This window comes from Oncorhynchus kisutch, linkage group LG7 (genome assembly GCF_002021735.2).
Source record: "Oncorhynchus kisutch isolate 150728-3 linkage group LG7, Okis_V2, whole genome shotgun sequence".
Classification (NCBI taxonomy): Eukaryota; Metazoa; Chordata; class Actinopteri; order Salmoniformes; family Salmonidae; genus Oncorhynchus; species Oncorhynchus kisutch.
Genome location: NC_034180.2, coordinates 18400335 through 18427808, shown reverse-complemented (window position 1 = coordinate 18427808; position 27474 = coordinate 18400335). Strand labels below are relative to the sequence as shown.

The 27474-nt window shown below is 41.0% G+C and overlaps 2 protein-coding genes across 2 annotated transcripts; both read left to right on the top strand.

The window, feature by feature from the left end:
- The first annotated feature begins 221 nt into the window (after positions 1–221).
- Positions 222–21720, top strand: hadhab (hydroxyacyl-CoA dehydrogenase trifunctional multienzyme complex subunit alpha b). Its single transcript, XM_020487658.2, has 20 exons — positions 222–389; positions 1605–1646; positions 1757–1827; positions 1917–2050; positions 6216–6354; positions 7615–7734; positions 8034–8136; positions 8288–8410; positions 9948–10066; positions 10248–10304; positions 10427–10536; positions 13440–13574; positions 14485–14656; positions 14791–14877; positions 15412–15552; positions 17182–17250; positions 19193–19388; positions 19655–19769; positions 19942–20087; positions 20692–21720. Exons 1-20 carry the CDS (start codon positions 323–325, stop codon positions 20835–20837), a joined length of 2292 nt encoding a protein of 763 aa, XP_020343247.1. The 5' UTR covers positions 222–322; the 3' UTR covers positions 20838–21720.
- A 574-nt stretch (positions 21721–22294) lies between these two features.
- LOC109894275 (kinesin-like protein KIF3B) lies at positions 22295–27332 on the top strand. The gene is made up of 8 exons (XM_020487657.2): positions 22295–24244; positions 24402–24503; positions 24910–25032; positions 25407–25525; positions 25627–25743; positions 26097–26208; positions 26519–26703; positions 26903–27332. The coding sequence occupies exons 1-8, from the start codon at positions 22679–22681 to the stop codon at positions 27057–27059; spliced, it is 2481 nt and encodes an 826-aa protein (XP_020343246.1). The 5' UTR covers positions 22295–22678; the 3' UTR covers positions 27060–27332.
- Positions 27333–27474: the final 142 nt, after the last annotated feature.

Here is a 27474-nt window from a genome sequence, read left to right as displayed (position 1 = left end):
AAGAGAGAGAGAGAGAGAGAGAGAGAGAGAGAGAGACGCTCTAAATAAATAAAAAACGGCAGTGAGAACATCCTGACCTATCATTCTCACCAAAACAAACTGACATTATGTGAAGCTGATGAACGTCCCATTTGTCAGAACCGCTCATGTTTTCTTGCAAATATCAACAATAAGTGTAAAAATTATATGAATATTTTTGACAATATAAATACTTTTATGTCTCGCCTGTCTGCAAGGGGGCACAGCAGATTTTTGTCCCACTTTAGTATGCGTCTTCCGGTTGTCAGGAGTCCGTTTGTTTCGGTGTTCTTGACCTCCCAAGATGGCTGGTGTTCGATCCCTGGGTGCACTCTCCAGAATTACAGCAAAGAGATACAACGTCCTCTCAGGTAAAATTGTGTTGAAATGTGTGGAATTGATTCCAAAGTCAACTGTCTTTCAACGGTTTAGCCATGTTTTGGAAACCCGACGCGTCTCTACTGGAGATGCAGCTAACTTGGCTGGCTAGCTAGCTACCACTGGTATACTTCTGGCAGCTAGTTAACGTTAGCTAATTAATTGAGTTTTTCCAGCAACAAAACGTTACTAGACACCTCTAGGTTTAGATACCTATTTGTTATTCATTTAGATGAAGATAACACGTTAAATTGAGTAAACTTTCACCGCCTGAGCAAATTACTTTGCTAGATAGCTTCGTCACATGAATGAAGTTCACTAGCTAACGTTAGCTGGCTAATGTTAGCCTAGTTGGCTAGCTAACTATGATCACTCACTCATCGTCAAGTCAAACTTTTCCTGCAATTTTGTTGTCTAAACACATCTACACTTTACAATAAACGCTTCCATTTGCCATTCATTGTTTAACAAAATATCAACGTGTCCCTGACTGATGGAGTGGTAGCTAGGGAATCTAGGTGAGAGGTCAGTGTCTTGAGGTCAAACCATAGAGCAGGCAGGCAATCATCATCATCTACACTGAAATCTGTTTAATAAAAATAAAATATAAATATATATATATATATATATATATAATAAAAGCAACATGTATAGTGTTGGTTTTATGAGCTGAAAAAAACAAAACAAATTCTAATTGGCTGGGGCTGGCTCTCCACTGGGTGGGCCTGGCTGCCAAGAGGGTGGGCCTATGCCCTCCAAGGAAGAAATTACAAATAAAATATTGACTGCAAGCCCAAACAGATATAATATTATGACTAAAATGTAACAATTTAAAACCTTACATTTGTATATGATCATGTATCTCTATTATGCGTGGGAATACTTTGGAACAGATTTTTAAAATAAAAATGGATTGGAGCTGATTTCCTTGTTTTTAGTCTTATGTCCATCAATAAAAAATGTAAATAAATGTTGCTCAGAACTTGGGGGGGGGGGGGGGGGGGGAGACATGTCCCTCCCACCATGAGTCTCATCAACACTAAATGGGAGTTATCTCACCCCCAGGCTGAGAATAAATAAAGTTTTGCCTTACTTTACTTCCCATACAGAGACACATGTATCACCTAAGATAGATAGCTGTATGTTTTCTTGTTATCTTTTGTAACTAGCTGAATTAAATGTAACCCTTTTCTTTTTTATATTTTTAGATATCTCATGTCGTACCTTTTCAGTTGCACCTGCTATGTCAGGTAAGTTGAAAGACTGGTTAGTGGGATATTAACTAGATTTGATTAGCCTAATAAAAGTATGGAGTTTGTTAATTTGATATATTTTTGAGATATTCGCTCTCTTTGCACAGCCCGAACCCATGTCAACTATGAAGTCAAAGAGGATGTGGCAGTTATTCGGATGAATGACCCAACTTCCAAAGTAATTTACATAAAGATGATTGCATCTTCCTTTACATTTTTCAATTCATGCATGAGACTGAAATCTGAATCTGTCTTTTGTGTCTGCAGGTCAACACTCTGTCGGTTCAAATGCAGAATGAGATGATAGAAGTATTTAATGAGGTCTTGGCCAACGATGCAGTCCAGAGTGCTGTCCTCATCTCCTCCAAGCCTGGTTGCTTCATTGCAGGAGCTGACATCAAGTCAGTCACACCTTTCACATTATATTATAGAAAATATTAGCTTTGGTGACACCTAGGCCTACATGCTGTGTACTCAAAATGCTGAACTCATTCTTGTTTGATGTTCTGATACCTAGGCCTACACAATATTGAAAATGTTGCATTTTAGTCTAGCATAAAGTATTTCAGCACTATGCAAGGTTCTTGGGTACTAGGTTCTAAGTGTTGTGATTAGGGTTGCTAAGGAAGGGTATATTACTTGAAACTGTCAGTTTTCCAGGTAACTAAGAATTTTGGTTAGCATACCTTTTTATTTTCACCAGATGACATCTATTGGCCTTTTTGAATACTTCAGATTATCACAGGTGTCTGTAATTAAGAACACCTTCCTAATAGTAAGTTGCATGAGGTAGTCACCTGGAATGCATTTCAATTAACAGGTGTGCCTTGTTAAAAGTGTCATTTATTTTCCTTCCTAATGCATTTGATCCAATCTGTTGCGTTGTGACAAGGTAGGGGTGGTGTACAGAAGATAGCCCTATTTGGAAAAAGACCAAGTCCATATTATGGCAAGAACAGCTCAAATAAGCAAAGAGAAACGACAGTCCATCATTACTTTAAGACATGAAGGTCAGTCAATCCGGTAAATTTCAATAAGTTTCTTCAAGTGCAGTTGCAAAAACCATCAAGCGCTATGATGAAACCGGCTCCCATGAGGACCGCCACAGGAAAGGAAGACCCAGAGTTACCTCTGCTGCACAGGATAAGTTAGTGACCAGCTTCAGAAATTGCAGCCCAAATAAATGCTTTACAGAGTAACAGATGCATCTCAACATCAACTGTTCAGAGTAGACTGCGTGGGTCAGGCATTCATTATCAAATTGCTGCAAAGAAACCTACTGAAGGACACCAATAATAAGAAGAGACTTGCTTGGGCCAAGAAACACGTGCAATGGACATTAGGCCGGTGGAAATCTGTCCTTTGGTCTGGAGTCCAAATCTGAGATATTTGGTTCGAACTGCTGTATCTTTGTGAGACGCAGAGTAGGTGAGCGGATGATCTCCGCATATGATCTCTGCCAGCAGCATACCACCCTGCATACCACTGCTTGCTTGCTTCTGAAGGGTTGGTCCTGGTCAGTCCCTGGATGGGAGACCAGATGCTGCTGGAAGTGGTGTTGGAGGGCCAGTAGGAGGCACTCTTTCCTCTGGTCTAAAAAATATCCCAATGCCCCAGGGCAGTGATTTGGGACACTGCCCAGTGTAGTGCACTCTTTCGGGTGGGACTTTAAATGGGTGTCCTGACTCTCTGAGGTCATTAAAGATCCCATGGCACTTATCGTAAGAGTAGGGGTGTTAACCCCGGTGTCCTGGCTAAATTCCCAATTTGAGCCTCAAGTCACCTAATAATCCCCAGTTTACAATTGGCTCATTCATCCCCCTCCTCTCCCCTGTAACTATTCCTCAGGTCGTTGCTGTAAATGAGAACGTGTTCTCAGTCAACTTACCTGGGAAAATAACTGATAAATTAAAAAAAGAGGTTCTACTGTGAATCATGGAGGAGGAGGTCTGATGGTGTAGGGGTGCTTTGCTGATGACATTGTCTGCCTTGAATTCTAAATAAGTCACACACTTAACCAGCATGACTACCACAGCATTCTGTAGCAAAACGCCATCCCATCTGGTTTGCCCTATCACTTGTTTTTCAACAGGACAATGACCCAAATAACACATCCAGGCTGTGTAAGGGCTATTTGACCAAGAAGGTGAGTGATGGAGTGTTGCATCAGATGTGGGAACTCCAAGACTGTTGGAAAAGCATTCCAGGTGAAGCTGGTTGAGAGAATGCTAGGAGTGTGCAAAGCTGTCATCAAAGAAAAGGGTGGCTACTTTCATTTGTTTAACACTTTTTTTGTTTTTGGTTACTACATGATTCCATATGTTATTTCATAGTTTTGATGTCTTTACTATTTTTCTACAATGTAGAAAATTGTAAAAAATAAAGAGAAATCCTTGAATGAGTAGGTGTGTCCTAACTTTTGACTGGTACTGTATGTACTGGTACTGTATATACACTGCTCAAAAAAATAAAGGGAACACTAAAATAACACATCCTAGATCTGAATGAATGAAATATTCTTATTAAATACTTTTTTTCTTTACATAGTTGAATGTGCTGACAACAAAAATCACGTAAAAATGATCAATGGAAATCAAATTTATCAACCCATGGAGGTCTGAATTTGGAGTCTCACACAAAATTTAAAGTGGAAAACCACACTACAGGCTGATCCAACTTTGATGTAATGTCCTTAAAATGAGGCTCAGTAGTGTGTGTGTGGCCTCCACGTGCCTGGGCATGCTCCTGATGAGGTGGCGGATGGTCTCCTGAGGGATCTCCTCCTAGACCTGGACTAAAGCATCTGCCAACTCTTGGACAGTCTGGTGTGGCGTTGGTGGATGGAGCGAGACATGATGTCCCAGATGTGCTCAATTGGATTCAGGTCTGGGGAACGGGCGGGCCAGTCCATAGCATCAATGCCTTCCTCTTGCAGAAACTGCTGACACACTCCAGCCACATGAGGTCTAGCATTGTCTTGCATTAGGAGGAACCCAGGGCCAACCGCACCAGCATATGGTCTCACAAGGGGTCTGAGGATCTCATCTCGGTACCTAATGGCAGTCAGGCTACCTCTGGCGAGCACATGGAGGGCTGTGTGGCCCCCCAAAGAAATGCCACCCCACACCATGACTGACCCACCGCCAAACCGGTCATGCTGGAGGATGTTGCAGGCAGCAGAACGTTCTCCACGGCGTCTCCAGACTCTGTCACGTGCTCAGTGTGAACCTGCTTTCATCTGTGAAGAGCACAGGGCGCCAGTGGCGAATTTGCCAATCTTGGTGTTCTCTGGCAAATGCCAAACGTCCTGCACGGTGTAAGCACAACCCCCCCACCTGTGGATGTCGGGCCCTCATACCACCCTCATGGAGTCTGTTTCTGACCGTTTGAGCAGACACATGCACATTTGTGGCCTGCTGGAGGTAATTTTGCAGGGCTCTGGCAGTGCTCCTCCTGCTCCTCCTTGCACAAAGGCGGAGGTAGCGGTCCTGCTGCTGGGTTGTTGCCCTCCTACGGTCTCCTCCACGTCTCCTGATGTACTGGCCTGTCTCCTGGTAGCGCCTCCATGCTCTGGACACTACGCTGACAGACACAGCAAGCCTTCTTGCCACAGCTCGCATTGATGTGCCTTCCTGGATGAGCTGCACTACCTGAGCCACTTGTGTGGGTTGTAGACTCCGTCTCATGCTACCACTAGAGTGAAAGCACCGCCAGCATTCAAAAGTGACCAAAACATCAGCCAGGAAGCATAGGAACTGAGAAGTGGTCTGTGGTTATCACCTGCAGAACCACTCCTTAATTGGGGGGGGTCTTGCTAATTGCCTATCATTTCCACCTGTTGTCTATCCCATTTGCACAACAGCATGTGAAATGTATTGTCAATCAGTGTTGCTTCCTAAGTGGACAGTTTGATTTCACATAAGTGTGATTGACTTGGAGTTACATTGTGTTGTTTAAGCGTTCTCTTAATTTTTTTTGAGCAGTGTATTTGTGTGTGTGTGTGTGTGTGTGTGGTGTGTGTGTATGTATATATATATCATAGATGGCCATGACTCTATGGTGGACTATGTTATACGGCTACTCCTGAGTTACTATTGAGGTGTGGTGTCTTTCTGGCGTCTCTTGACTGCTGTAGCATCACCCAAGTGTGTGCTGCATTATGGCAGTAGTGAAGAGTAGCTAGCTACGAGTCCAGTTGCTAGTACGGAATTCTAACTTAATAATTCTACTACAAAGCCACAGACTGCATGGATGGTGCTGCCTGTCTGCTCCCAGCTTATCCTTTGACCACCTCCCTCCGCTGACATCAATCAAGCCATGAACTTTATCAATCTTTAGTCTCTTGACCGTCTATCTACTCATGATTGTTGTTTTTAAATGGCTTGTTTTTGAATTTTTTTTGCTTTACAGCGCTCTGAGATTTATTTATGTAATTAATAGCGCTATTACCCAAGTTACTATAGATGACCAAAATTACCGAAGATTCCGCTAACTTTTCTAAGTTAACGGTAGCTTTGCAACCCTAACTCTTATCCCCACACACACTCCCTCTTCTCTCCTTTGCAGCATGATCCAGGCCTGTAACACCTCAGAAGAGGTCACAAAGCTTTCTCAGGAGGGACAGAAGATGTTTGCGAGGATTGAAAAGTCTCCCAAACCTATTGTTGCAGCCATCAATGGCCCCTGCTTAGGAGGAGGCTTAGAGGTGAACAAAGTGGCTACCATTACACTGTTTTGTTGTAATAGCCGTGCTTAATTTGGAAATGGGGAGATGACGGAACCAAAAGTCCAAGAGGGTGGTGACCTGGGGGGCTCTGAGGTACCGGAACACACGAATGACAGGCTACTTTGACACTGACAATCTGAGATCAATAAAAAAACGACCCTGTCTTGAATCCATCAATAGTATAGGCCTAGGTGTATGGCGACACATGTTGTACAATATAAAGAGGAAATTATAGTCCTAAAAAAGATTTCCAGTTTCACTGACTCTTTTCAGCAGGATCCATTGGCTTTTTAACCTGTCCCCCCCCCCCTAGCGATTCTATTTGAAATATTGGCCTGTTTTCCCTACATGATGTTCACTGACAGATTTGCCGCACGTTCACGACTGTAGACATTCCTTGTGACTGAGCTACACACAATCCACAGCTGGACTATTTAATAAAATTATTACCTTTTTTCTTTTCTTTTTTTTCAATTCTCCGTGGCTATATTATAGGCCTACTCCTGGTGTAGTATTCTGAATTATTACATTTCTTTCTGAACAGACAGCAGTAATTCTATATCTTTGGCAAATGTATTTCAATTTATCAGTGGTGCTGCAGCACCCTTCCCACAGCTATGATTCTAATAAGGAAAAAATAAAGTGGAGAGATGAGTTGCAGGCTTATGTCTAATCAGAGCTGGGAGAGAGATCCTAGAAAGACTGGTCTCTCTCACCTTTATTTAACTAGGCAAGTTAGTTAAGAACAAATTTCTTATTTTCACCTCAGCAAGAGCCACGAGTTGGTCTCTAGGCTACAATGTTGTGCAAACCATAAACCCGGTCCGGCCAACCCAAATCAATTCTTAGAACTACAGAGAAGTCAACTTGAATGAACTGTGATTGCTTTTATTTGAATTTTTACATTGCAAACAAACAAAAATAATAATAATCATGCCACGAGAGCTACTGGATCCTGGGAAATGGGTTCCGGAGGGAAACAGTCAAACTGAGAGGCTCCAGTTCCGGCAGGAAGGAAATTGATTTATCGCCGTGAGCATCAGGAATACAAAATGTACATAGATGGGACAAAGGTCAATAACATATAGACATTAAGTCCTAAAGTACATCATATTATTCCAGTATTACGTATCAAAACAAATTAAATTATTCTCATTTAACAAGACCAATTTGAGTTTAATTCCTTTTTCCCCAAGTTGTTATTTTCTAAATGCAATGTTTAATGTGTTGTGTGTTTAGTTTGCCATCGCCTGTCAGTATAGAGTTGCTACTAAGAGCAAAAAGACTGTCCTTGGTACTCCTGAGGTGATGCTTGGTCTTCTCCCTGGAGCTGGTGGAACACAGAGACTCCCTAAAATGGTCAGTACCTGGGGAAATACTTTATAAATCCATAAACTGTACGTGAATAGCACAGTAACTTTTTGAACTACAATAGTATTTCAGAGTGATATTAGTGCAATGCAACAGTAAATCATAGTCGCTACAGTATGCACACTGACAACTGCAGAGGGCTTCAGTATTCTTAAGTTGATCAGCTTTGCAGCACTGATTTTGCCTGTTGTAGCAGTGTTTGATTTTCTTGATTTGTGTTCAGCAGATAAAAAAAAAATATTTTTTTTAATGGAATGTTGTCATAAATATCAATATGTTGTCTTCAGGTGGGTATTCCCGGTGCCTTTGACATGATGCTGACAGGAAGAAACATCAGGGCAGACAAAGCCAAGAAGATGGGTCTGGTCCACCAGCTAGTGGACCCACTAGGTATAGTAATCGCCCACCTAATTTGAATCAATATTATAGTAAATATATGTTTATTGATGAAATGTTCATTGAGATTCTTTTTTTTTACGGGTCAGGTACTTTCAGGTCCGGTATCTAAATGCTTCTAATTTATGCCCTTTTGATATTCCAGGACCTGGATTAAAGAGTCCAGAGGAGAGGACCATTGAGTACTTGGAGGAGGTTGCCATACAGTGTGCCAAAGGAATAGTCAACAAGAAGATCTCTCTCACCAAGGAGAAAGGCATGATGCAGAGTAAGTATTAGACCCAAATACAATGTAGATATACATGGCACTTAGTATAGAGCCCAAAAACAAAGGCTCATGCCAAGAATGACTTACTATACAGTTGTGGCCAAATATATTGGCACCCTTCTTAAATAATTCTCTATTTCTTGTCAAATAAATTGAAATAAAAAAATCCACAACTTGTTACTGGATTTTCAACATTGCAGAACCAATGTTTTTGTTAACTTAAAGGTGCAATATGCAGAAATCGCTCTGCCATTTCCTTATTGCTAAAACTCTTAACAGTTCGCCTAATTTCAGGTATATGACAAAACAAGCAACCAAAGTGTAGAGAATCATTGTACCATCTAAACCGCTCTGAAATTATATATATTTTTTTAACCTTTATTTAACTAGGCAAGTCAGTTAAGAACAAATTCTTATTTTCAATGACGGCCTAGGAACAGTGGGTAAACTGCCTGTTCAGGGGCAGAACGACAGATTTGTACCTTGTCAGCTCGGGGGTTTGAACTTGCAACCTTTTGGTTACTAGTCCAATGCTCTAACCACCAAATTAACATAGAAATGCAAGTTACAGATCTGTAATTCTCATTGAAAGCATGTCTAAGAAGCAGTAGATCTGTTCTGTGCGTGCCATTTCTATGCTTCCTGTTCATCAGTTTTTGGTACCACAAATATTGTATTTTCAGCTGTTTGAAGCTGGTGTACAAAACCAAAAGTAAAGACATGACTGCAGACAAATGCTTTTTAAATTATTATTATTATTTTTTTAATCACGGAGCTGATCTGTATTACCAAAGAGCTCTAATTTTGTATAATTGGTCAAATTCCTAATAGAAGGGTGGAGCAAACTCAATAATGGATGTGAGAAGCACTGAGCCTCTTTTCCAAAGGCTATAGAAGCAAGTGCTAGCTCTGGGATGCCAACAATTTTGTTCATGCCAATTGTTTTTATTTTCTAAATCAAAATTGTAAACTAAAAGCTGCAATATGTGACATTTTGGGCAACTGGACCAAATTCACATAGAAATGTGAGTTTTAGATCTGTTTTAAGAAGAGTTGATGATCTCTTCTATGTGCACTATTTCTATGCTTCCCGTTCTTAAGTAAAGTTTTTGAAACTTTTACTTTTGGTTTTGTACACCAGCTTCAAACAGCTGAATATACAATATTTTTGGTAATGGAAAATATATTTCACAATGGTTTAGGATGGTACAACGATTCTCTACATTATATTTGCTTGTTTTGTCACAAACTGAAGTTAGGCAAATTATTCTAATTTTAGCAAATGGCAGAGCGATTTCTGCATAGTGCTCCTTTTTAAGTTGACAAAAATACAATTTGTCCTGCAATGTTGGAAATCCAATAAGTTTTTAAATTTCAACTTAATTTAGAAGAAATGGGGAATTTGGCCACACCTCTGTATATAATCTACATAAAACAAAGGCAGGCTTTTGAAATGTAGGCCTCTCATGGTTGTTGTTTTCCAACCTTGCCATATGTTACCATCACCTTGTTTTACTTTTCACTCCTTCCTCTGCAGAAGTCCAAGATTATGTAATGGGCATTGAGTTTGTGCGGCAACAGATCTACAAAACTGTCACAGCCAAAGTCATGAAGATGAGCAAGGGACTGTATCCTGCCCCCTTGAAAATCATTGAAGTAGGAGGAATTTGTCATCTACATAATCATTCAATAATGATAAGGATGATTTTAGTGAGATAATGATATGAAGTGGCAGCTGTTTTTGAAAGTAGATGCAGAGCTCCAGAATGGGTTCACTCACACCTTGGTTTTCTTAAAAGACACTTAGGACTTCTCATTCCCCTTTCTCCCCCGTCAGAGTGTGAAGGCTGGCTTGGAGCAGGGCCCAGATTCTGGCTATTTGGCAGAAGCACAGGTGAGAGAATATACATTGAATTAGATTAGATTGATTATGAGTACTGTAAAAATGCATAATGTGCTTATCAATAAGATGAATGGTTTTGTATGAAACATTTTACAATTATTATTTTGTTACAGAACTTTGGCAAACTGGCAATGACCTCTGAATCAAATGCGCTGATTGGCCTTTACCACGGCCAAGTGGCATGCAAGAAGAACCGCTTTGGAGTCCCTGAGAGACCTGTGAAGTAAGTGATGACCTTTGACCCAAAACTAGTTAAATGGCTATATTTTGGTTTTAATTAGTGAGAAATGCAAATTGTATTACAAATATTAGAATACTGATCAGACGCAGCTCTGAGATCTCTGGAGCTCAAAACATTTATGCTGATAGGTCATGCCATTAACCTTTAACCCCTTACACTTGTGGGAATTAGCCTATATGGATAGGGCGAAATATAAGTTTTCCTTACAGAAGAAATATGGAATGCATAACCATGGTAGCAATGGTTTGGAGATGATTGGAAAATTATTCGACTGAAGGGGAGGACAAAATGTTAATCTGACATAAGACTGAATCCATTTTATGTGCATTTGACATTTATTGTACTTTTCATTGACACCCCTCCCCCATCACTCTCCTTCTTGGTCAAATAGCCCTCACACAGCCTGGAGGTGTGTTTTGGGTCATTGTCCTGTTGGAAAAACAAATGATAATCCCACTAAGCGCAAACCAGATGGATGGGGTATCGCTGTAGAATGCTGTGGTAGACATGCTGGTTAAGTGTGCCTTGAATTCTAAATAAATCCGTGTCACCAGCAAAGCACCATCACACCACCTCTGTGCTTTACGGTGGGAACCACACATGTGGAGATCGTCTGTTCACCTACTCTGCGTCTCACCAAGAGACAGCGTTTGGAACCAAAAATCTCAAGTTTGGACTCATCAGAACAAAGGACAGATTTCCACCAGTCTAATGTCCATTGCTCGTGTTTCTTGGCCCAAGCAAGTCTCTTCTTCTTATTGATGTCCTTTAGTAGTGGTTTATTTCCCACCATTTGACCACGAAGGCCTGATTCACGCAGTCTCCTCTGAACAGTTGATGTGTCTGTTACTTGAACTCTGAAGCATTCGTTTGGGATGCAATTTCTGAGGCTGGTAACTCTAATGTACTTACCCTCTGCAGCAGAGGTAACTCTAGGTTTTCCTTTCCTGTGGCGGTCCTCATGAGAGCCAGTTTAATCATAGTGCTTGATGGGTTTTTTGCGACTGCACTTGAAGAAACTTTCAAAGTTCTTGAAATTTACTGGATTGACTGACCTTCATGTCTTAAAGTAATGATGGACTGTCGTTTCTCTTTTCTTATTTGAGCGGTTCTTGCCATAATATGGACTTGGTATTTTACCAAATAGCCCTATCTTCTGTATACCATTCCTACCTTGTCACAACACAACTGATTGTCTCAAACGCATAAGGAAAGAAATTCCACAAATTAACTTTTAACAAGGCACACCTGTTAATTGAAATGCGTTCCTCATGAAATTTGTTGAGAGAATGCCAAGAATGTGCAAAGCTGTCATGAAGGCCAAGGATGAAGAATCTAAAATATATTTAGATTTGTTTAACACTTTTTTAAGTTGGTACATGATTCCATATGTGTTATTTCCTTGTTTTGATATCTTTGCTATTATTCTACAATGTAGAAAAATTTAAAAAGAAAAATCCTGGAATGAGTAGGTGTCAACTTTTGACTGGTACTAAAATATATATATATATTACTACCACCGTTCAAAAGTTTGGGGTCACTTAGAAATGTCTGTGTTTTCCATGAAAACATGCATGAAATGAGTTGCAAAATTAATAGGAAATATAGTCAAGACTATATTTGAAATAATTCTGTCCTTCAAACTTCGCTTTTGTCAAAGAATCATCCATTTGCAATTACAGCCTTGCAGACCTTTGGCATTCTAGTTGTCAATTTGTTGAGGTAATCTGAAGAGATTTCACCCCATGCTTCCTGAAGCACCTCCCAGAAGTTGGATTGGCTTGATGGGCACTTCTTACATACCATACGGTCAAGCTGCTTCCACAACAGCTCAATAGGGTTGAGATCCAGTGACTGTGCTGGCCACTCTGTCCATTGTGTCTGTTCTTTTGCCCATCTTAATCTTTTCTTCTTATTGGCCAGTCTGAGATATGACTTTTTCTTTGCAACGCTGCCTAGAAGGCCAGCATCCCGGAGTCGTCTTTTCAATGTTGATGTTGAGTCTAGTGTTTTGCGGGTACTATTTAATGAATCTGCCAGTTAAGGACTTGTGAGGCATCTGTTTCTCAAACTAGACACTAATGTACTTGTCCTCTTGCTCAGTTGTGCACCGGGGCCTCCCACTCCTCTTTCTATTCTGGTTAGAGCCAGTTTGCGCTGTTCTGTGAAGGGAGTAATACACAGTGTTGTACGAGATCTTCAGTTTCTTGGCAATTTCTCGCATGAAATAGCCTTCATTTCTCAGAACAAGAATAGACTGACGAGTTTGAGAACGTTCTTTGTTTCTGGCCATTTTGATCCTGTAATCGAACCCACAAATGCTGATACTCAACTAGTCTAAAGATGGCCAGTTTTATTGCTTCTTTAATCAGAACAAGTGTTTCCAGCTGTGCTAACATAATTGCAAAAGGGTTTTCTAATGATCAATTAGCCTTTTAAAAATGATGAACTTCGATTAGCTAACACAATGTGCCATTAGAACACAGGAGTGATGGTTGCTGATAGTGGGCCACTGTACACCTATGTAGATATTCAATAAAAAAAATTGGCCATTTCCAGCAACAGAAGTCATTTACAACATTAACCATGTCTACACTATTTCTGATTAAATTGATGTCATTTTAATGGACAAAAAATGTGCTTTTCTTTCAAAAACAAGGACATTTCTAAGTGACCCCAAACTTTTGAACGGTAGTGTATACTAAATAAATAAATCTCGTTCAACCAACAGCCTAATGACTGAACAGTCGATTAATTGGGGTCAGCCCTAGTAAAGAGTTAACATGGTAACTGGAAATATAGTAATTTCAAAAATCCTCCTTGGTGGACAATCATTTCAATCTATTGTATTCTAACCATGTGTTTCTTCATCCCTGATCTACCAGGAACCTGGCCATCTTGGGAGCAGGTCTGATGGGTGCAGGCATTGCCCAGGTGACTGTGGACAAGGGCATTCACACTGTCCTGAAAGACACCACCGTGGAGGGCCTGAGCAGGGGCCAGCAGCAGGTCTACAAAGGGTGGGTTTACCAGAGAGCGATAGGTCACTGCTAACTAGCTATCGATTCTACATCGGCTACACAATGTCCTGGTTGTCTGGCATATGGGGTCACAGACAGGACGGTTGCAGTTAAAACTCATAGAAATGGTTTCCTACAGATTAAGTCTGGTCTTGGACTAAGAAGCATTTTTATTGGAGATTCTCAATTTTTTTTTGCACAGGACTAGGCTTAATCTGTGTCTGGGGAACCGGCCATAGTTCACCAAAATTACATCATGGTTTCGCTACTCTGTAAGCAGTCTATGGACAAGGTATGACAGCAATCCATGCTTTGGTATAGTTTCCATGGCACTGTTTCCACATGCTTACGTTTTAGTAATTGTGGCATATGTTTGCATTTTTCACTTATAATGTTAAAATTATTTGACCTTGAGCTTCACAATCAATTTTAGATACTTTTGGATGATTTGGACATGTGAAAAATGCTAGTATCCTTCACGTGACTTGAATGGGATTTGTGCCACAAATGCTAAATGGTTAGCATGTGGATATAGTGCCAGGGAAACTAAACTAAAGCATGAAATGCTGTCATACCTTGTCCATAGACTGCTTAGAGGGTAAGGAAACCAATGTGTAATTTGGGTGAACTATTACGTTTACATGAGCAATTAGCCTTCCTGGGCACATCAACAGATGTTTCACCTAGTGAAAAACTACTGTCCCAATGCACTTAAATGGTAGGCTACCTGTCACCCGGTTCCCTATCCCTTTAAAGCATAGTTGTAGTTGTTGAAGGGACTAAATGAATGTTGTTGAACCTGCCCTAATCACTCTTGACAGACTGACATAAAATGTGAATCGAGTAACTGACACACACGAGATTTGGTTCTAGGTCCTGAGAATAAACCTGCCCTCACTTTCCTCACCAGCCTCAATGACAAAACCAAAAAGAAAACCATCACGTCATTTGAGAGGGACTTCACATTGGCCAGCCTAACTGGCCAGTTGGACTACAGCGGCTTTGAGAAGGCTGACATGGTCATAGAAGCTGTGTTTGAGGACCTCAACATCAAACACAGAGTCATCAAGGAGGTGGAAGCTGTGAGTAGCACTGAATGTTAAAATCAGCGCTGTGTTCATTAGGGCACGGAACAGAAAGCGTTTTCTCACAACACGAATAAGCATTTCTTATTGGACAAGATGTTTGTTCTAAATGAACTTTTGTTTGATCGCAGGTGATCCCCCCTCACTGTATATTTGCTACCAACACGTCTGCTCTCCCCATCAAAGATATCGCTGCTGCTAGCATTAGGCCAGAAAAGGTATGTTTACTTAAGAGTTCAATGGGGTTAACATTCCTGTTTAACAAAAGGCTGTCCCTTATGGATCCCGTTGTCTACAATAACCTCTCTACATGTGTTGTGTGGTTGGGGCTGGGTACTGTGAGAGCAAAAGAAAAGTTGTTGCAGTCTCTGTATAAGTAAGCAAGCCTTGGACGAGTAAGCCTTGTCTGAATCAGTACCGCCAATAGGGACAGGAGCTTGTCTTCTGTTTCTGTATTGTATGCAAGGTTTTAAATTAACCTTTTATTGGTAGCACATGAAAATTGATTGAGATACTGCCTATATAAATTCTAGCTGCTTTTGAAGCACATGTTGTGCCCTAGAAACTAATATGTAACACTGTAAAGACATTTTGTTTATTATAAAAGCTCAAATGTTGATACGAATACCCGTCATCGAAATTACAAAGTCATTTGTGAAGTATTAGGTTTCTAGATTGTTTAAAAGCACGAGTTGGTTCTTTGTATAATGGATACATGTAAATAAAGTTGTATTGTATTTTCTATCGTGTAGGTGATTGGCATGCACTACTTTTCTCCAGTGGACAAGATGCAGCTGTTGGAGATCATCACTACAGATAAGACCTCTAAAGACACCACTGCCTCTGCTGTAGCTGTAGGCCTGAAGCAGGGCAAAGTTATCATCGTTGTCGGGGTGAGTGAGCTTCTGCTCATTGCTTACTTCCTGTATTCTCCCTAAGCGTGTTGATAAGCATAATGATGCGAATATATGGATTTTTTATACATACATACATACATACAGTGGGGCAAAAAGGTATTTAGTCAGCCACCAATTGTGCAAGTTCTCCCACTTAAAAAGATGAGAGAGGCCTGTAATTTTCATCATAGGTACACTTCAACTATGACAGACAAATGAGAAGAAGAAAAAATCTAGAAAATCACATTGTAGGATTTTTTTATCAATTTTTTTGCAAATTAAGGTGGAAAATAAGTTTTTGGTCACCTACAAACAAGCAAGATTTCTGGCTCTCACAGACCTGTAACTTCTTCTTTAAGAGGCTCCTCTGTCCATAATTGTAGACCTGCACCAGGATGGGAAGACTGAATCTGCAATAGGTAAGCAGCTTGGTTTGAAGAAATCAACTGTGGGAGCAATTATTAGGAAATGGAAGACATACAAGACCACTGATAATCTCCCTCGATCTGGGGCTCCACGCAAGATCTCACCCCGTGGGGTCAAAATTATCACAAGAACGGTGAGCAAAAATCCCAGAACCATACGGGGGGACCTAGTGAATGACCTGCAGAGAGCTGGGACCAAAGTAACAAAGCCTACCATCAGTAACACACTACACCGCCAGGGACTCAAATCCTGCAGTGCCAGACGTGTCCCCCTGCTTAAGCCAGTACATGTCCAGGCCTGTCTGAAGTTTGCTAGAGAGCATTTGGATGATCCAGAAGAACATTGGGAGAATGTCATATGGTCAGATGAAACCAAAATATAACTTTTTGGTAAAAACTCAACTCGTCGTGTTTGGAAAACAAAGAATGCTGAGTTGCATCCAAAGAACACCATACCTACTGTGAAGTATGGGGGTGGAAACATCATGCTTTGGGGCTGTTTTTCTGCAAAGGGACCAGGACGACTGATCCGTGTAAAGGAAAGAATGAATGGGGCCATGTATCGTGAGATTTTGAGTGAAAACCTCCTTCCATCAGCAAGGGCATTGAAGATGAAGCGTGGCTGGGTCTTTCAGCATGACAATGATCCCAAACACACCGCCCGGGCAACGAAGGAGTGGCTTCGTAAGAAGCATTTCAAGGTCCTGGAGTGGCCTAGCCAGTCTCCAGATCTCAACCCCATAGAAAATCTTTGGAGGGAGTTGAAAGTCCGTGTTGCCCAGCAACAGCCCCAAAACATCACTGCTCTAGAGGAGATCTGCATGGAGGAATGGGCCAAAATACCAGCAACAGTGTGTGAAAACCTTGTGAAGACTTACAGAAAACATTTGATCTCTGTCATTGCCAACAAAGGGTATACGACAAAGTATTGAGAAACTTTTGTTATTGACCAAATACTTATTTTCCACCATAATTTGCAAATAAATTCATTAAAAAGTCCTACAATGTGATTTTCAGGATTTTTTTTCTTCTCATTTTGTCTGTCATAGTTGAAGTGTACCTATGATGAAAATTACAGGCCTCATCTTTTTAAGTGGGAAAACTTGCACAATTGGTGGCTGACTAAATACTTTTTTGCCCCACTGTATACATATGTGTGTGCTTTTCATGGGCCCATAATCATTTGTGTTGTTATTTGTAGGATGGACCTGGGTTCTACACCACCAGGTGTCTTGCTCCTATGTTAGCTGAGGCAGTGAGACTCCTACAGGTTAGTGTTATTACACACACACACACACCGGACATGTCCGAATGCCCATAGTAGCGTACAACATACTTCATCTGCATACTATGTACGTCGCATACTATTTAGCATGTACCATTTAGTAGAAAGTATGCGGTATGCGACGGCCAAAACGCAGTAGCGGCTCCTGACTGGCTTTAGTAGGTGGGGCGGGGCCGAGTGCAGGTCGATTTTTCCAAATTGAACAGACCTGCATCGCATTAACCAGCCTGATAACAGCTCATTTGCAATTCGATTAATTTCTCTAAACTCTGAATAGAATAGCAATGGTTATACACCTTCTCAGGCTGGTTATAGACAGACTATCACATTCGCCCTATAATTAAATGGTTAGCCTAGCTTACAAAACTAGATAAATCCATATGTTGAAATCAAAAGGCCTGATTAACATGACATCAATAACGTATCCACATACCGAGTCCCCGGTACCGACAAATTCAGAAATCAAAAGATGGTTTAGTAATTACTTTAAAAGCTCTGAGGAAGGCCAAGAAACACTTTTCAATGAGAAAACAGAAATCCACTTTGGTCAAAAAATAAATAAATTCAAAGCCAGCTCTTCATTTGAACAGTACTTAAGTAAAAATACGTTAAAGTACTACTTAAGTAGTTTAAAAAAATATATATATATATGGGTCAAATAAATTCATATATAAATAGGTATATATATATATATATATATATATATATTCATTTATTTGACCCTTTTTCGTGGTATCCAATTATTAGTAGTTACTGTCTTGTCTCAACGCTACAACTCCTCGGAGAGAGAGAAGGTCGAAAGCCAATGTGTCGGAGGAAACACCATGCACCTGGCGACATGGTTAGCGTGAACTGCGCCCGGCCCGCCACAGGAGTTGCTAGTGCGCAATGAGACAAGGATATCCCTACTGGCCAAACCCTCCCTAACTCGGACGACGCTAGGCCAATTGTGCGTCGCCCCATAGACCTCCCGGTCGTGGCGGGCTGTGACAGAGCCTGGGCTTTACTCCTCACATTTTCTCCTGACACCCAAAAGTACATGTTACATTTTGAATGTTTAGCCGGACAGGAAAATTTACTAATTCACGCACGTATCGAGAACATCCCTGTTCATCCCTACTGCCTCTGATCTGGCAGACTCATTAAACACAAATGCTTTGTTTGTAAATTATGTCTGAGTGTTAAACTATGCCCCTGGCTATCTGTAAATACATAAAAAAAAATAAAAAAAATCGAGACTGGTTTGCTTAATATAAGAAATGTTTAATGATTTTTACCTTTTAATACTTAAGTATATTTCAAACCAAATTCCTCAAGTAGTATTTTGCTGGGTTACTTTCACTTGACTCATTTTCTTTGAAGGTGTCTTTACTTTTACTCAAGTATGAAAATTGGGTCCTTTTTCCACCACTGTTTGAACACCACTGCAGAAGCTTCTCTATTTGGCATGTTCCCAATTTAAGTAGCCTAGTTTGGTTGTTTAGCTACTTGAAGAGAATTAGGCCCTATCACTTGAAGCCCACCTCTTCCAATGCATTGTAGAAGTGTGCATTGAATTTATTATTTTATTTATTCACGCACTATAAAACGTTCCATTTTCGCATACTGAGAATTTGTAAAGCGCGATTGCGTTGTTTCACGTTATTGGTTAATTTCGGTAGCACATCCCCATATCAGATGATCATGTTGTCAAAGTCCAAATGAATATGACATCAGGGCATTTAAAGTATACTTCATTATCACAATGTGAAAACACATTTTTTCCCCCCCTCATATTCAAACAGCCTATTATTTAAGATGCAAGTATGGGTATTCGGAAACGGACACTCTGTCATATACAATGTTGAATTGGAGGGGGTATTTCATGCGTCCCAATAATAACAATAAAAAAAGATTCACCTGTATGTTGGGCTGTGTGTGTTCTCAGGAGGGAGTTGACCCCAAGAAGCTAGATGCCCTGACCACAGGCTTTGGGTTCCCAGTAGGCGCTGCTACACTGGCTGACGAGGTGGGCATTGACGTGGCTGCCCATGTAGCTGAGGACCTGGGCAAAGCATTCGGATCGAGGTTCGGAGGTGGAAACGTTGAGGTGCTGAAGACTATGGTGGAGAAAGGATTCAAGGGTAAATTATCTTGTTTGTAGGACGTCGAGACGAAGACTCTTTTCTTAATCAATATTTCCTTGACTCTTTGCATCCTCTCACCTTGCCTCTTTCTCAAGATGCGTTGGGGAGGGACTTTGAATATTGTTGTCCATTTGAGGTTTGAGGAGGCAAGGAGAGCGAGGACGTGTGGAATTGAAGAAAAATGTAGAGTGGCAAATGATACAATGGGAAATGCATGGTCATCATCATTGGTATATCTCATACCCAATTAATTTAATCAACAGGCCGCAAATCAGGGAAGGGCTGCTACGTCTATACGCCAGGACTCAAAAGCAAAGACGTCAACCCCGATATTGAAGACGTCTTGGAGAAATATAAACTGACACCAAATCCGTTAGTGTGAGTAGTAACCACTGGGGAAATGTCTCCTCTAAAGCAAGTTAAAGTACATTGAATGCATGAATTTAAAAACATTTTTTTTTAACCTTTTGCATTTGCTAGCTGTTACCAACGGAGCCATATAGGATCATACACACCACCACTTAACCCTGTCTGTATCTTCTCTCTCCAGGTCTTCAGACTCTGATGTCCAGTACCGTCTGGTCTCTCGGTTCGTCAACGAAGCAGTTATGTGTCTGCAGGAGGGGATCCTGAACGGCCCTGTGGAGGGAGACATAGGAGCTGTGTTTGGTCTGGGATTCCCCCCTTGCCTTGGAGGTGGGTGTTCACTCCATACCAGGGGTATTCATATGTTATGAGCCTGACGGTCCGGACAGAGTACTGCTGGTTTTCTGTTCTATATAATTAATTCTGATAATTAACTGCCCCCAAATTAGTGTCCCAGGTCTAAATCAGTCCCTGACTAAAAGGACAAGAATGAAAATCAGCAGTGGAACTGAACTCGGGGTCTAGATTTGAATATTCCTGCTTTATACTATGCTATATACCACTTATAGTACAGTGAGTGTGTACATGTTTAGTATGTGTATCTAATCCCTGTTGGAATTGAACACATTACCTAGCACCATGCTTTTACCAACTGAGCCACACACACACGGTGATCACATGACATGAGCATCAACCAGTTTAGTGTTGTATGTGGTGTTGAACTCTTTTCAGGTTTAACAGTAGGCAGATAGCCTTTTGTTGTGCTACAATTAGGAGTGTACCTTCTCTTTGACCTTCAATACCTTTGAGTATTTCAGACTGAGCTATCAGATATGCCTATATTATTATAAAATGCTTTCATCATGGGATGACTCTTTTAAAAGGAATCCTACTATCCTACTATCAACCTTCTCTTTAAACCTTCTCTGTTCAGGTCCTTTCCGGTTTGTGGATACCTTTGGTGCCAACAAGCTAGTAGAGAAGATGAGGAGGTATGAGGAGGTTTACGGTAACCACTTTACCCCCTGTCAGCTACTGCTGGATCACGCCAAGGACTCCAGCAAGAGATTCCACAAGTGACTTTCCTCATCACCATGTATCACTACCACCTAATAGCAGGCTGCCATTAGAATGGGCCTAGGCCGTATATTTGTCTGTTAAAGAAATAAGCCCTGAGTTTAAAGAGATGGTTCGGCAATGAAACCCTTTATCTCCTTCCCCAGAGTCAGATTAACTCTTGAAAACCATATGCAAACTATTTTCGAGCAAAGACTGATTGTAAGCTAACGCTAGTTAGCATTGGCTCGCGAAACTACCTCTAACTTCCCTCATTCTGGACGCAGAGACGTACAAATTCTATCCACGAGTTCATCGGACTTTGGGGACATTGATAAAGGGCTTCATTGCCAAAATTCTGAACTATCCCTTTAAGTTAAAGTTTGGGTTGCAGAAGAGAAATCATGAAAGTGGCCTGTTTTTACAAATCACTAAACAAAATAAATGTTTTCAAGTTGTAGTCAGAGATTTCAGAATTCATGACTAACAGGAATCTATTTTTTATGGTTTGGTTGTTTTTTTTGTATTTTCTGAACATTTGACAGTTTCCTTTTTGATAATATTCTACTGTAATATCCATCTGAGGCAGGAGTAGACCCAAGGGGAATCTTAATCTTCTCACAATGCAAATGAAATTCATGGCTACATCCCAAATGGCAACATATTCCCAATGTAGTGCACAACTTTTGATCACAGCCCTATGGGGCCCTGGTCTATGAGTGACTGGTCTTGTCCTACACTTCTTGGCTTGTTCATGTTTTATTGATTGTCATCTACTAATGAGGTAAACATTTTCATATGTATTTTTTTTATATACATTTATCAAGGTCTTTATTCCATGGTTTGGGCAGTGATTGTATGAATATTTAGAGTCAGTAAATTAATAAATAATCATGCTAAAGTCAAATGTGTAGGCCTATGTATATTCTTTGTTTTTCAATGAATGAAAATCAGATTGGGCTAAATGGGTCATTTGTTTACTAGGCCTATTTTGATCACATGTATTAAAGAATTGCATTAGGCTACACTTAGTTACAAGATTTTGATTTAAGGCGGCAATCGGCAGTAGAAACAACGTGTCCTTCCCACCCCTGTTTCGGGTAAAAAGCAGAGGGCTGAGGCTGGAGAAAAGTAACCACTTTCCAATTCACAGGCAGAGCTGTGATGCAAGGGCTGGCCATCCATTAAATGATTGTTTTAACCGTTGTTTGAGGTTATATGATGTTTGTTAACATTTACTTGGTTTACAGACATTGGAGTAAAACAAGCTTATGTTTTGGGTTCAGATGTTAGAACATTTGAACTAAGCTCATGAGGAATTGAAGTTATATTCTTGACGAATCAATGGGTACATTTCAATTTAAGTCCAAAAAATGTATGTAGCAACTGCTGATTGCCCCTATAATCCAATTCGTTGTGTTAGTCACATGCCTTGTTCCTATTGTCTGCAGCAGGGCGGAGGGTGTGTACCGGGGGACTGGGGACGTATACAGGGTTGGGCAGGGCTGGCCGACGGCGGTATTTTCCAGCCGTGGTGGCGCAGCATCCTTTGTACCATGAAGCCTTGGTGCGGTGCATGCCGTTTGAGAATGGTGGAGACAGTTATCATTGTCAGGATCAAGGAGGATATTCCTCAGATTTGGAGATAAAACACGTAGGCTACGCAGGGTATGTCCGTGTTATTAGGTGTGTCCGATTACAGAATGTTAACATTTTCTGCGAATGACATGAATTGGTGTACCTGAGTATTGCTCAGCGGAGCTGCGGTGCGAGACGTGTAATCTCCTTGATGCGCGATTAGCGACGTATACGGTGGAAGTGTTGCGGATAAATCAATTTTACTGTCAAGGATCGAAGGAATAAATATGTCGAGACAGTGCGAGGCTGTGAAGGTGGTCGTGCGATGCCGCCCATTCAACAGGAGAGAGGAGACGATGGACAACGATAACATATTGGAGGTGAATACAAAACTGGGGCAGATCACATTGAGGAACCCAAGGGCGTCACCTGAAGAACCCATGAAATCGTTCACCTTTGATGCAGTCTACGACTCTGAGTCGAAACAGAGCGATATTTATGACGACACAGTTAGACCCCTTGTGGACTCCGTGTTGCAAGGATTCAACGGGACCATATTAGCTTATGGGCAAACTGGGACCGGTAAAACCTTCACCATGCTAGGTATGCCCACAGACAATGAGAGAGGGATCATCCCAAATTCATTTAACCACATTTTTACACAGATCTCCAGGTCTCAGAATCAGCAATATTTAGTGAGGGCATCCTATCTAGAGATCTATCGGGAGGAGGTCAGGGATCTGTTATGTAAGGACAACAACAAGAAACTAGACCTCAAAGAAAACCCAGATTCAGGTGTCTATGTCAAAGACCTGTCTTCGGTTGTCAGCAAGAATGTCACAGAGATCGAACATGTCATGAACATAGGAGACCAGTCCAGGTCTGTGGGGTTCACCAATATGAACGAACGCAGCTCGCGGTCCCATGCCATCTTCATGATCACGGTGGAGTGCAGTGAGAAAGGTGCAGATGGAGAGGACCACATACGGGTTGGGAAGCTGAACATGGTTGACCTGGCTGGCAGCGAACGTCAGAGAAAGACAGGTGCTAATGGGGAACGCCTGAAAGAGGCCACTAAAATCAACCTGTCCCTCTCAGCACTGGGTAATGTCATCTCCGCTCTGGTGGATGGGAAGAGCACACACATCCCTTACAGGGACTCTAAACTTACCCGCCTGCTCCAGGATTCACTAGGTGGCAATGCAAAGACGGTCATGGTAGCCACTCTGGGACCAGCGTCCAAGAACTATGAAGAATCCCTAACGACCCTGAGGTACGCTGACAGGGCTAAAAATATAAAGAACAAACCCAAGATCAATGAGGATCCAAAGGATGCTCTGCTGAGAGAGTTTCAGGAGGAGATCACCCGCCTGAAGGCCCAACTGGAGGAGCGAGGGATGCTGGCAAAGGAAAGGAGGAGGAGAAGGAATAGCAGAAGACTGACTAAAAGTATGATTGTGGAGGATGTAGCCCACAGAGAAAAGGATGCGGAACTGTGGAAGGCTCTGGAAGCAGAATGGGAGTGGAATGCAAAATACTATATAAAGGAAGAACAGGAAAGCAAGAGGAAGAAAGAGGAGGAAAGAAGTATAGCGATAAGTAGATTCAAATCCATGGATAACTCTGTAGAGGGCCGTTCCCAAAAAGTTGTTACATCCACGATACCGATACATAGATTTAGATCTGTGGAGGATAACCCCAAAAAGCTTCTTCCCACCAGCGCCCATAGCAGCCCAGGGGCCAGAGAGAAATGGAAGCCATTTGGTGAGAAGGAGCAGATGGAAAATGAAAGGATGATGGACCACATGCAGAAGGAACAGGAATCCATGGGAAAGATTATTGAGAAATATAAGGTGACAATAAATATATTATTATTTACTCTGTTTCTGTATATGAGACAATAGTGCATTGTGGTATGTTTAATATGAGCAATGATTCATTGGTCATGATACAGAGCATCAGTCTTTCCAATAATCAATTATCCATATTACCACGTGTCTTTCCCTCCAGGCAATGGAGAGCAAAATATTGGCTGGGGGAAAGAACATTATTGACCACACTAATGAGCAACAGAAGATGCTGGAATTGAAGAGGCAGGAGATTGCAGAGCAGGTGAGAGATCGTCTACAAACCCATAGGCTATGATAGATTGGGGGAGTTGTGGCGAAGACACAAAACAACTAGACTATCCCTCTAGTATATCGGAAATATTGCTGTATGTAATGACCATGTTGCAAGTGGTTAATTCTATATAATATTATATTTCTCAATGTGCATCCAGGTTTATGCATTGTTTTTTTTCTCTGTGTTCACATATCTTAGATTTTGGTCAGCATCATGGAGAATGGCTATATATATATATATATATCTTTTTTTTTTTTTTTTGTATTTTTTTATTTTTTTTATCTCATATTATTTGAGTGTAGGCTAGGCCTAGCTGTATTGGGTTTGCATGAATGAACCATGACTCCACAAAGGAATTTCCTTTGGAATAAAAGTCATTTTTATTTGTATTTAGATAAGACGGGAGAGAGAGATCCAGCAGCAGGTGATGGCTCAGGATGAGGAGACAGGAGAGCTGAGAGAGACCTTCTCCTCCCTGCAGCAGGAGGTGGATCTCAAGACCAAGAAGCTGAAAAGGGTAAAACAGATGACTAACCAATCCTTCCATATTTAATTTTACCTTTATTTAACTAGGCAAGTCTTTTAAGAACAAATGCTTATTTTCAATAACTGCCTGTTCATGGGCAGAACGACAGATTTGTACCTTGTCAGCTCGGGGGTTTTAACTTGCAACCTTCCGGTTACTAGTCCAACGCTCTAACCACTAGGCTACCCTGCCGCCTCATATACATAAAGCCCATCTACTGTAGGATCATTATTATGACCTCATGTTTAATTTGAACTGATTTGAGACACAATTCTATTTCCTAATTCCAGGTATTTTGATAAGGATGTTAATATTTAATGGAGTTATTTCGTTCTCCTATTGTGTTTCCTCTCTCGTTGATCCAGTTGTATGCCAAGCTGCAGTTGGTGAAGGCTGAGATTGGGGACGTCATTGATGAGCATGTAGTAACCAGACAGGAGCTTGAGCAGACACAGAATGAACTCACCAGAGAACTCAAGTTCAAGTGAGTATTAATAACCTGTAATCATGCAAGTACGCATGCAACACATGCAAGTATGCCAATTTGGCTCACTTTTTACAATATTTTTTATGTTTTACCTGCAGGTATCTCTTAATTGAAAATTTCATCCCTCCTGAAGAAAAGAACAAGATTATGAACAGGCTTCACTTTGACAGTGAGGAGGACCAGTGGAGGTTTCGGTCCTCTGTTACTTCAGAAAGGTCAGTGAGTTCACCCAGTCTACACTAGTCCATACTACACTCTTAGAAAAAAAGGAACCTACAAAGGTTCTTTGGCTGTCCCCATTGGAGAGCCCTTTGAAGAACCCTTTCTGGTTCCAGGTAGAACCATTTTGGTTCCAGGTAGAACCCTTTAGAGTTACATGTAGAACCCTCTATGTAGAGGGTTCTACATGTAACTCTAAAGGGTTCTACCTGGAACCCAAAAGAGTTCTACCTGGAAAAGTATAAAAAAATGGACTACTTTGTCACAATATGATATTATCTATACTTTTCTTTTAACTCCTTAAATAACTCCTAAACTAGTCTTTCCTCCCATACACATCTTATTGCAGTAAATCGGCTTATCAGGTGAAACGAAGGCCCACTTCTGTGGTGGGATACAAGAGACCTATCAGCCAATATGCACAGATGGCTGTCACAACAGGAGCTCAATCTAGATACCGGGTGGGTTGGTGCTAGGTTTTGTATCTATGGAAATATATATATTTGAGATTGAAATTTAGTGTAGTGTAATTTTGCTAAATGTATTACATGTGCTAGATGGAAAATGTTTAATCAGTTGTATTTGACAGTATATGATAAAAAAAATTATACTTTTCTCATACTTGAGGTCCATTGACATACTGTACTGATTAATGTCCAGAACACAATTTCCACCCATTTTATTGAATCATCAATTGCAGATGCTTTCCATTGTCACCGTCCATTACATTAAACTTCCTCTCTCTTTCTCTCTCATTCCTTATTCCTATAGGCTGAGAATGTAATGCTCCTGGAGCTAGATATGAGCCCACCCACCATGTACAACCTCAACCTTAATGGAGCACACCTGGAGCAGGCCTTTGGAGGTCCCGGTAGCCCCAGGAGAGACCTGCTAGTCAACGTCCCCTTCAGGGACAGGACCACTGCATCAGGAAGGGTCCGGAAGTCACGATCCTGGTGAGTTACAGTACCTGTAGTAACCTGTTGAGTTTAACCTGCAGAGGAGGACTCTATTAGAGTTGCTACAGAATTGGCTGATTAACTATTATCTGATTAGTCTTTCCGACTTTACTAATAATTGGCAGCATTTAGAGCCATGAATTTCATAATTTTATATGCATTTGTTTTAGCTGTATACCCTTTTCTTCATTCCCAGGTACCAGGCACCTCGCTCATCCTCTTCATGCATCTCATCCTCTTCATCATCCAGCTCTATAACACAAGGACCCCAGACCCAGTGCTCTCCTCACCCTCAGAGACCCTCCTCAGCCATCTATACTCCGTTGGAAGGTGCCATTCCAGGGAGCCCCTGATTATAGAACATTCCAATGTATATCATATATGCTTATTTGCTGTGTTACATTATGCAATCAACAATTTCAAAGTGTATTATTTCACCAAATCCAATCTGTCTGTAACCAAAAGATTTGCATAAGACTTTGTGGAAAATATTGTAAAGCTGAGCTTTTCATTATTTTATCTTTTTTTAAAATATTATTATAGCTTATGCAGATGATGACTGAAGTAATGTTTAGCTTTAGATGTATTGAAACATCAGAATAAATGGTACAAACTGTTATAAATAACATGTATGAGCCTACATTTTTTTTAGGGAAAATATAAAATACCTGTCTTTCAAGTCAAATGAACTGCCACTGACCATTAATAGGGAGAGGAGAAAAAAAAAGCACCAGCCTAAAGGTTTGCACTAATTTGACTAATTTTAAA

Coding starts and splice junctions, on each gene's coding strand:
- LOC109894275 (XM_020487657.2), top strand. CDS start 22,679: ATGTCGAGACAGTGCGAGGCTGTGAAGGTGGTCGTGCGATGCCGCCCA. Junction 25,526..25,626: donor ACCAGAGAACTCAAGTTCAA/GTGAGTATTAAT, acceptor TTTTACCTGCAG/GTATCTCTTAATTGAAAATT. Junction 26,704..26,902: donor GTCCGGAAGTCACGATCCTG/GTGAGTTACAGT, acceptor CTTCATTCCCAG/GTACCAGGCACCTCGCTCAT.
- hadhab (XM_020487658.2), top strand. CDS start 323: ATGGCTGGTGTTCGATCCCTGGGTGCACTCTCCAGAATTACAGCAAAG. Junction 390..1,604: donor GAGATACAACGTCCTCTCAG/GTAAAATTGTGT, acceptor TTATATTTTTAG/ATATCTCATGTCGTACCTTT. Junction 7,735..8,033: donor CACAGAGACTCCCTAAAATG/GTCAGTACCTGG, acceptor TGTTGTCTTCAG/GTGGGTATTCCCGGTGCCTT.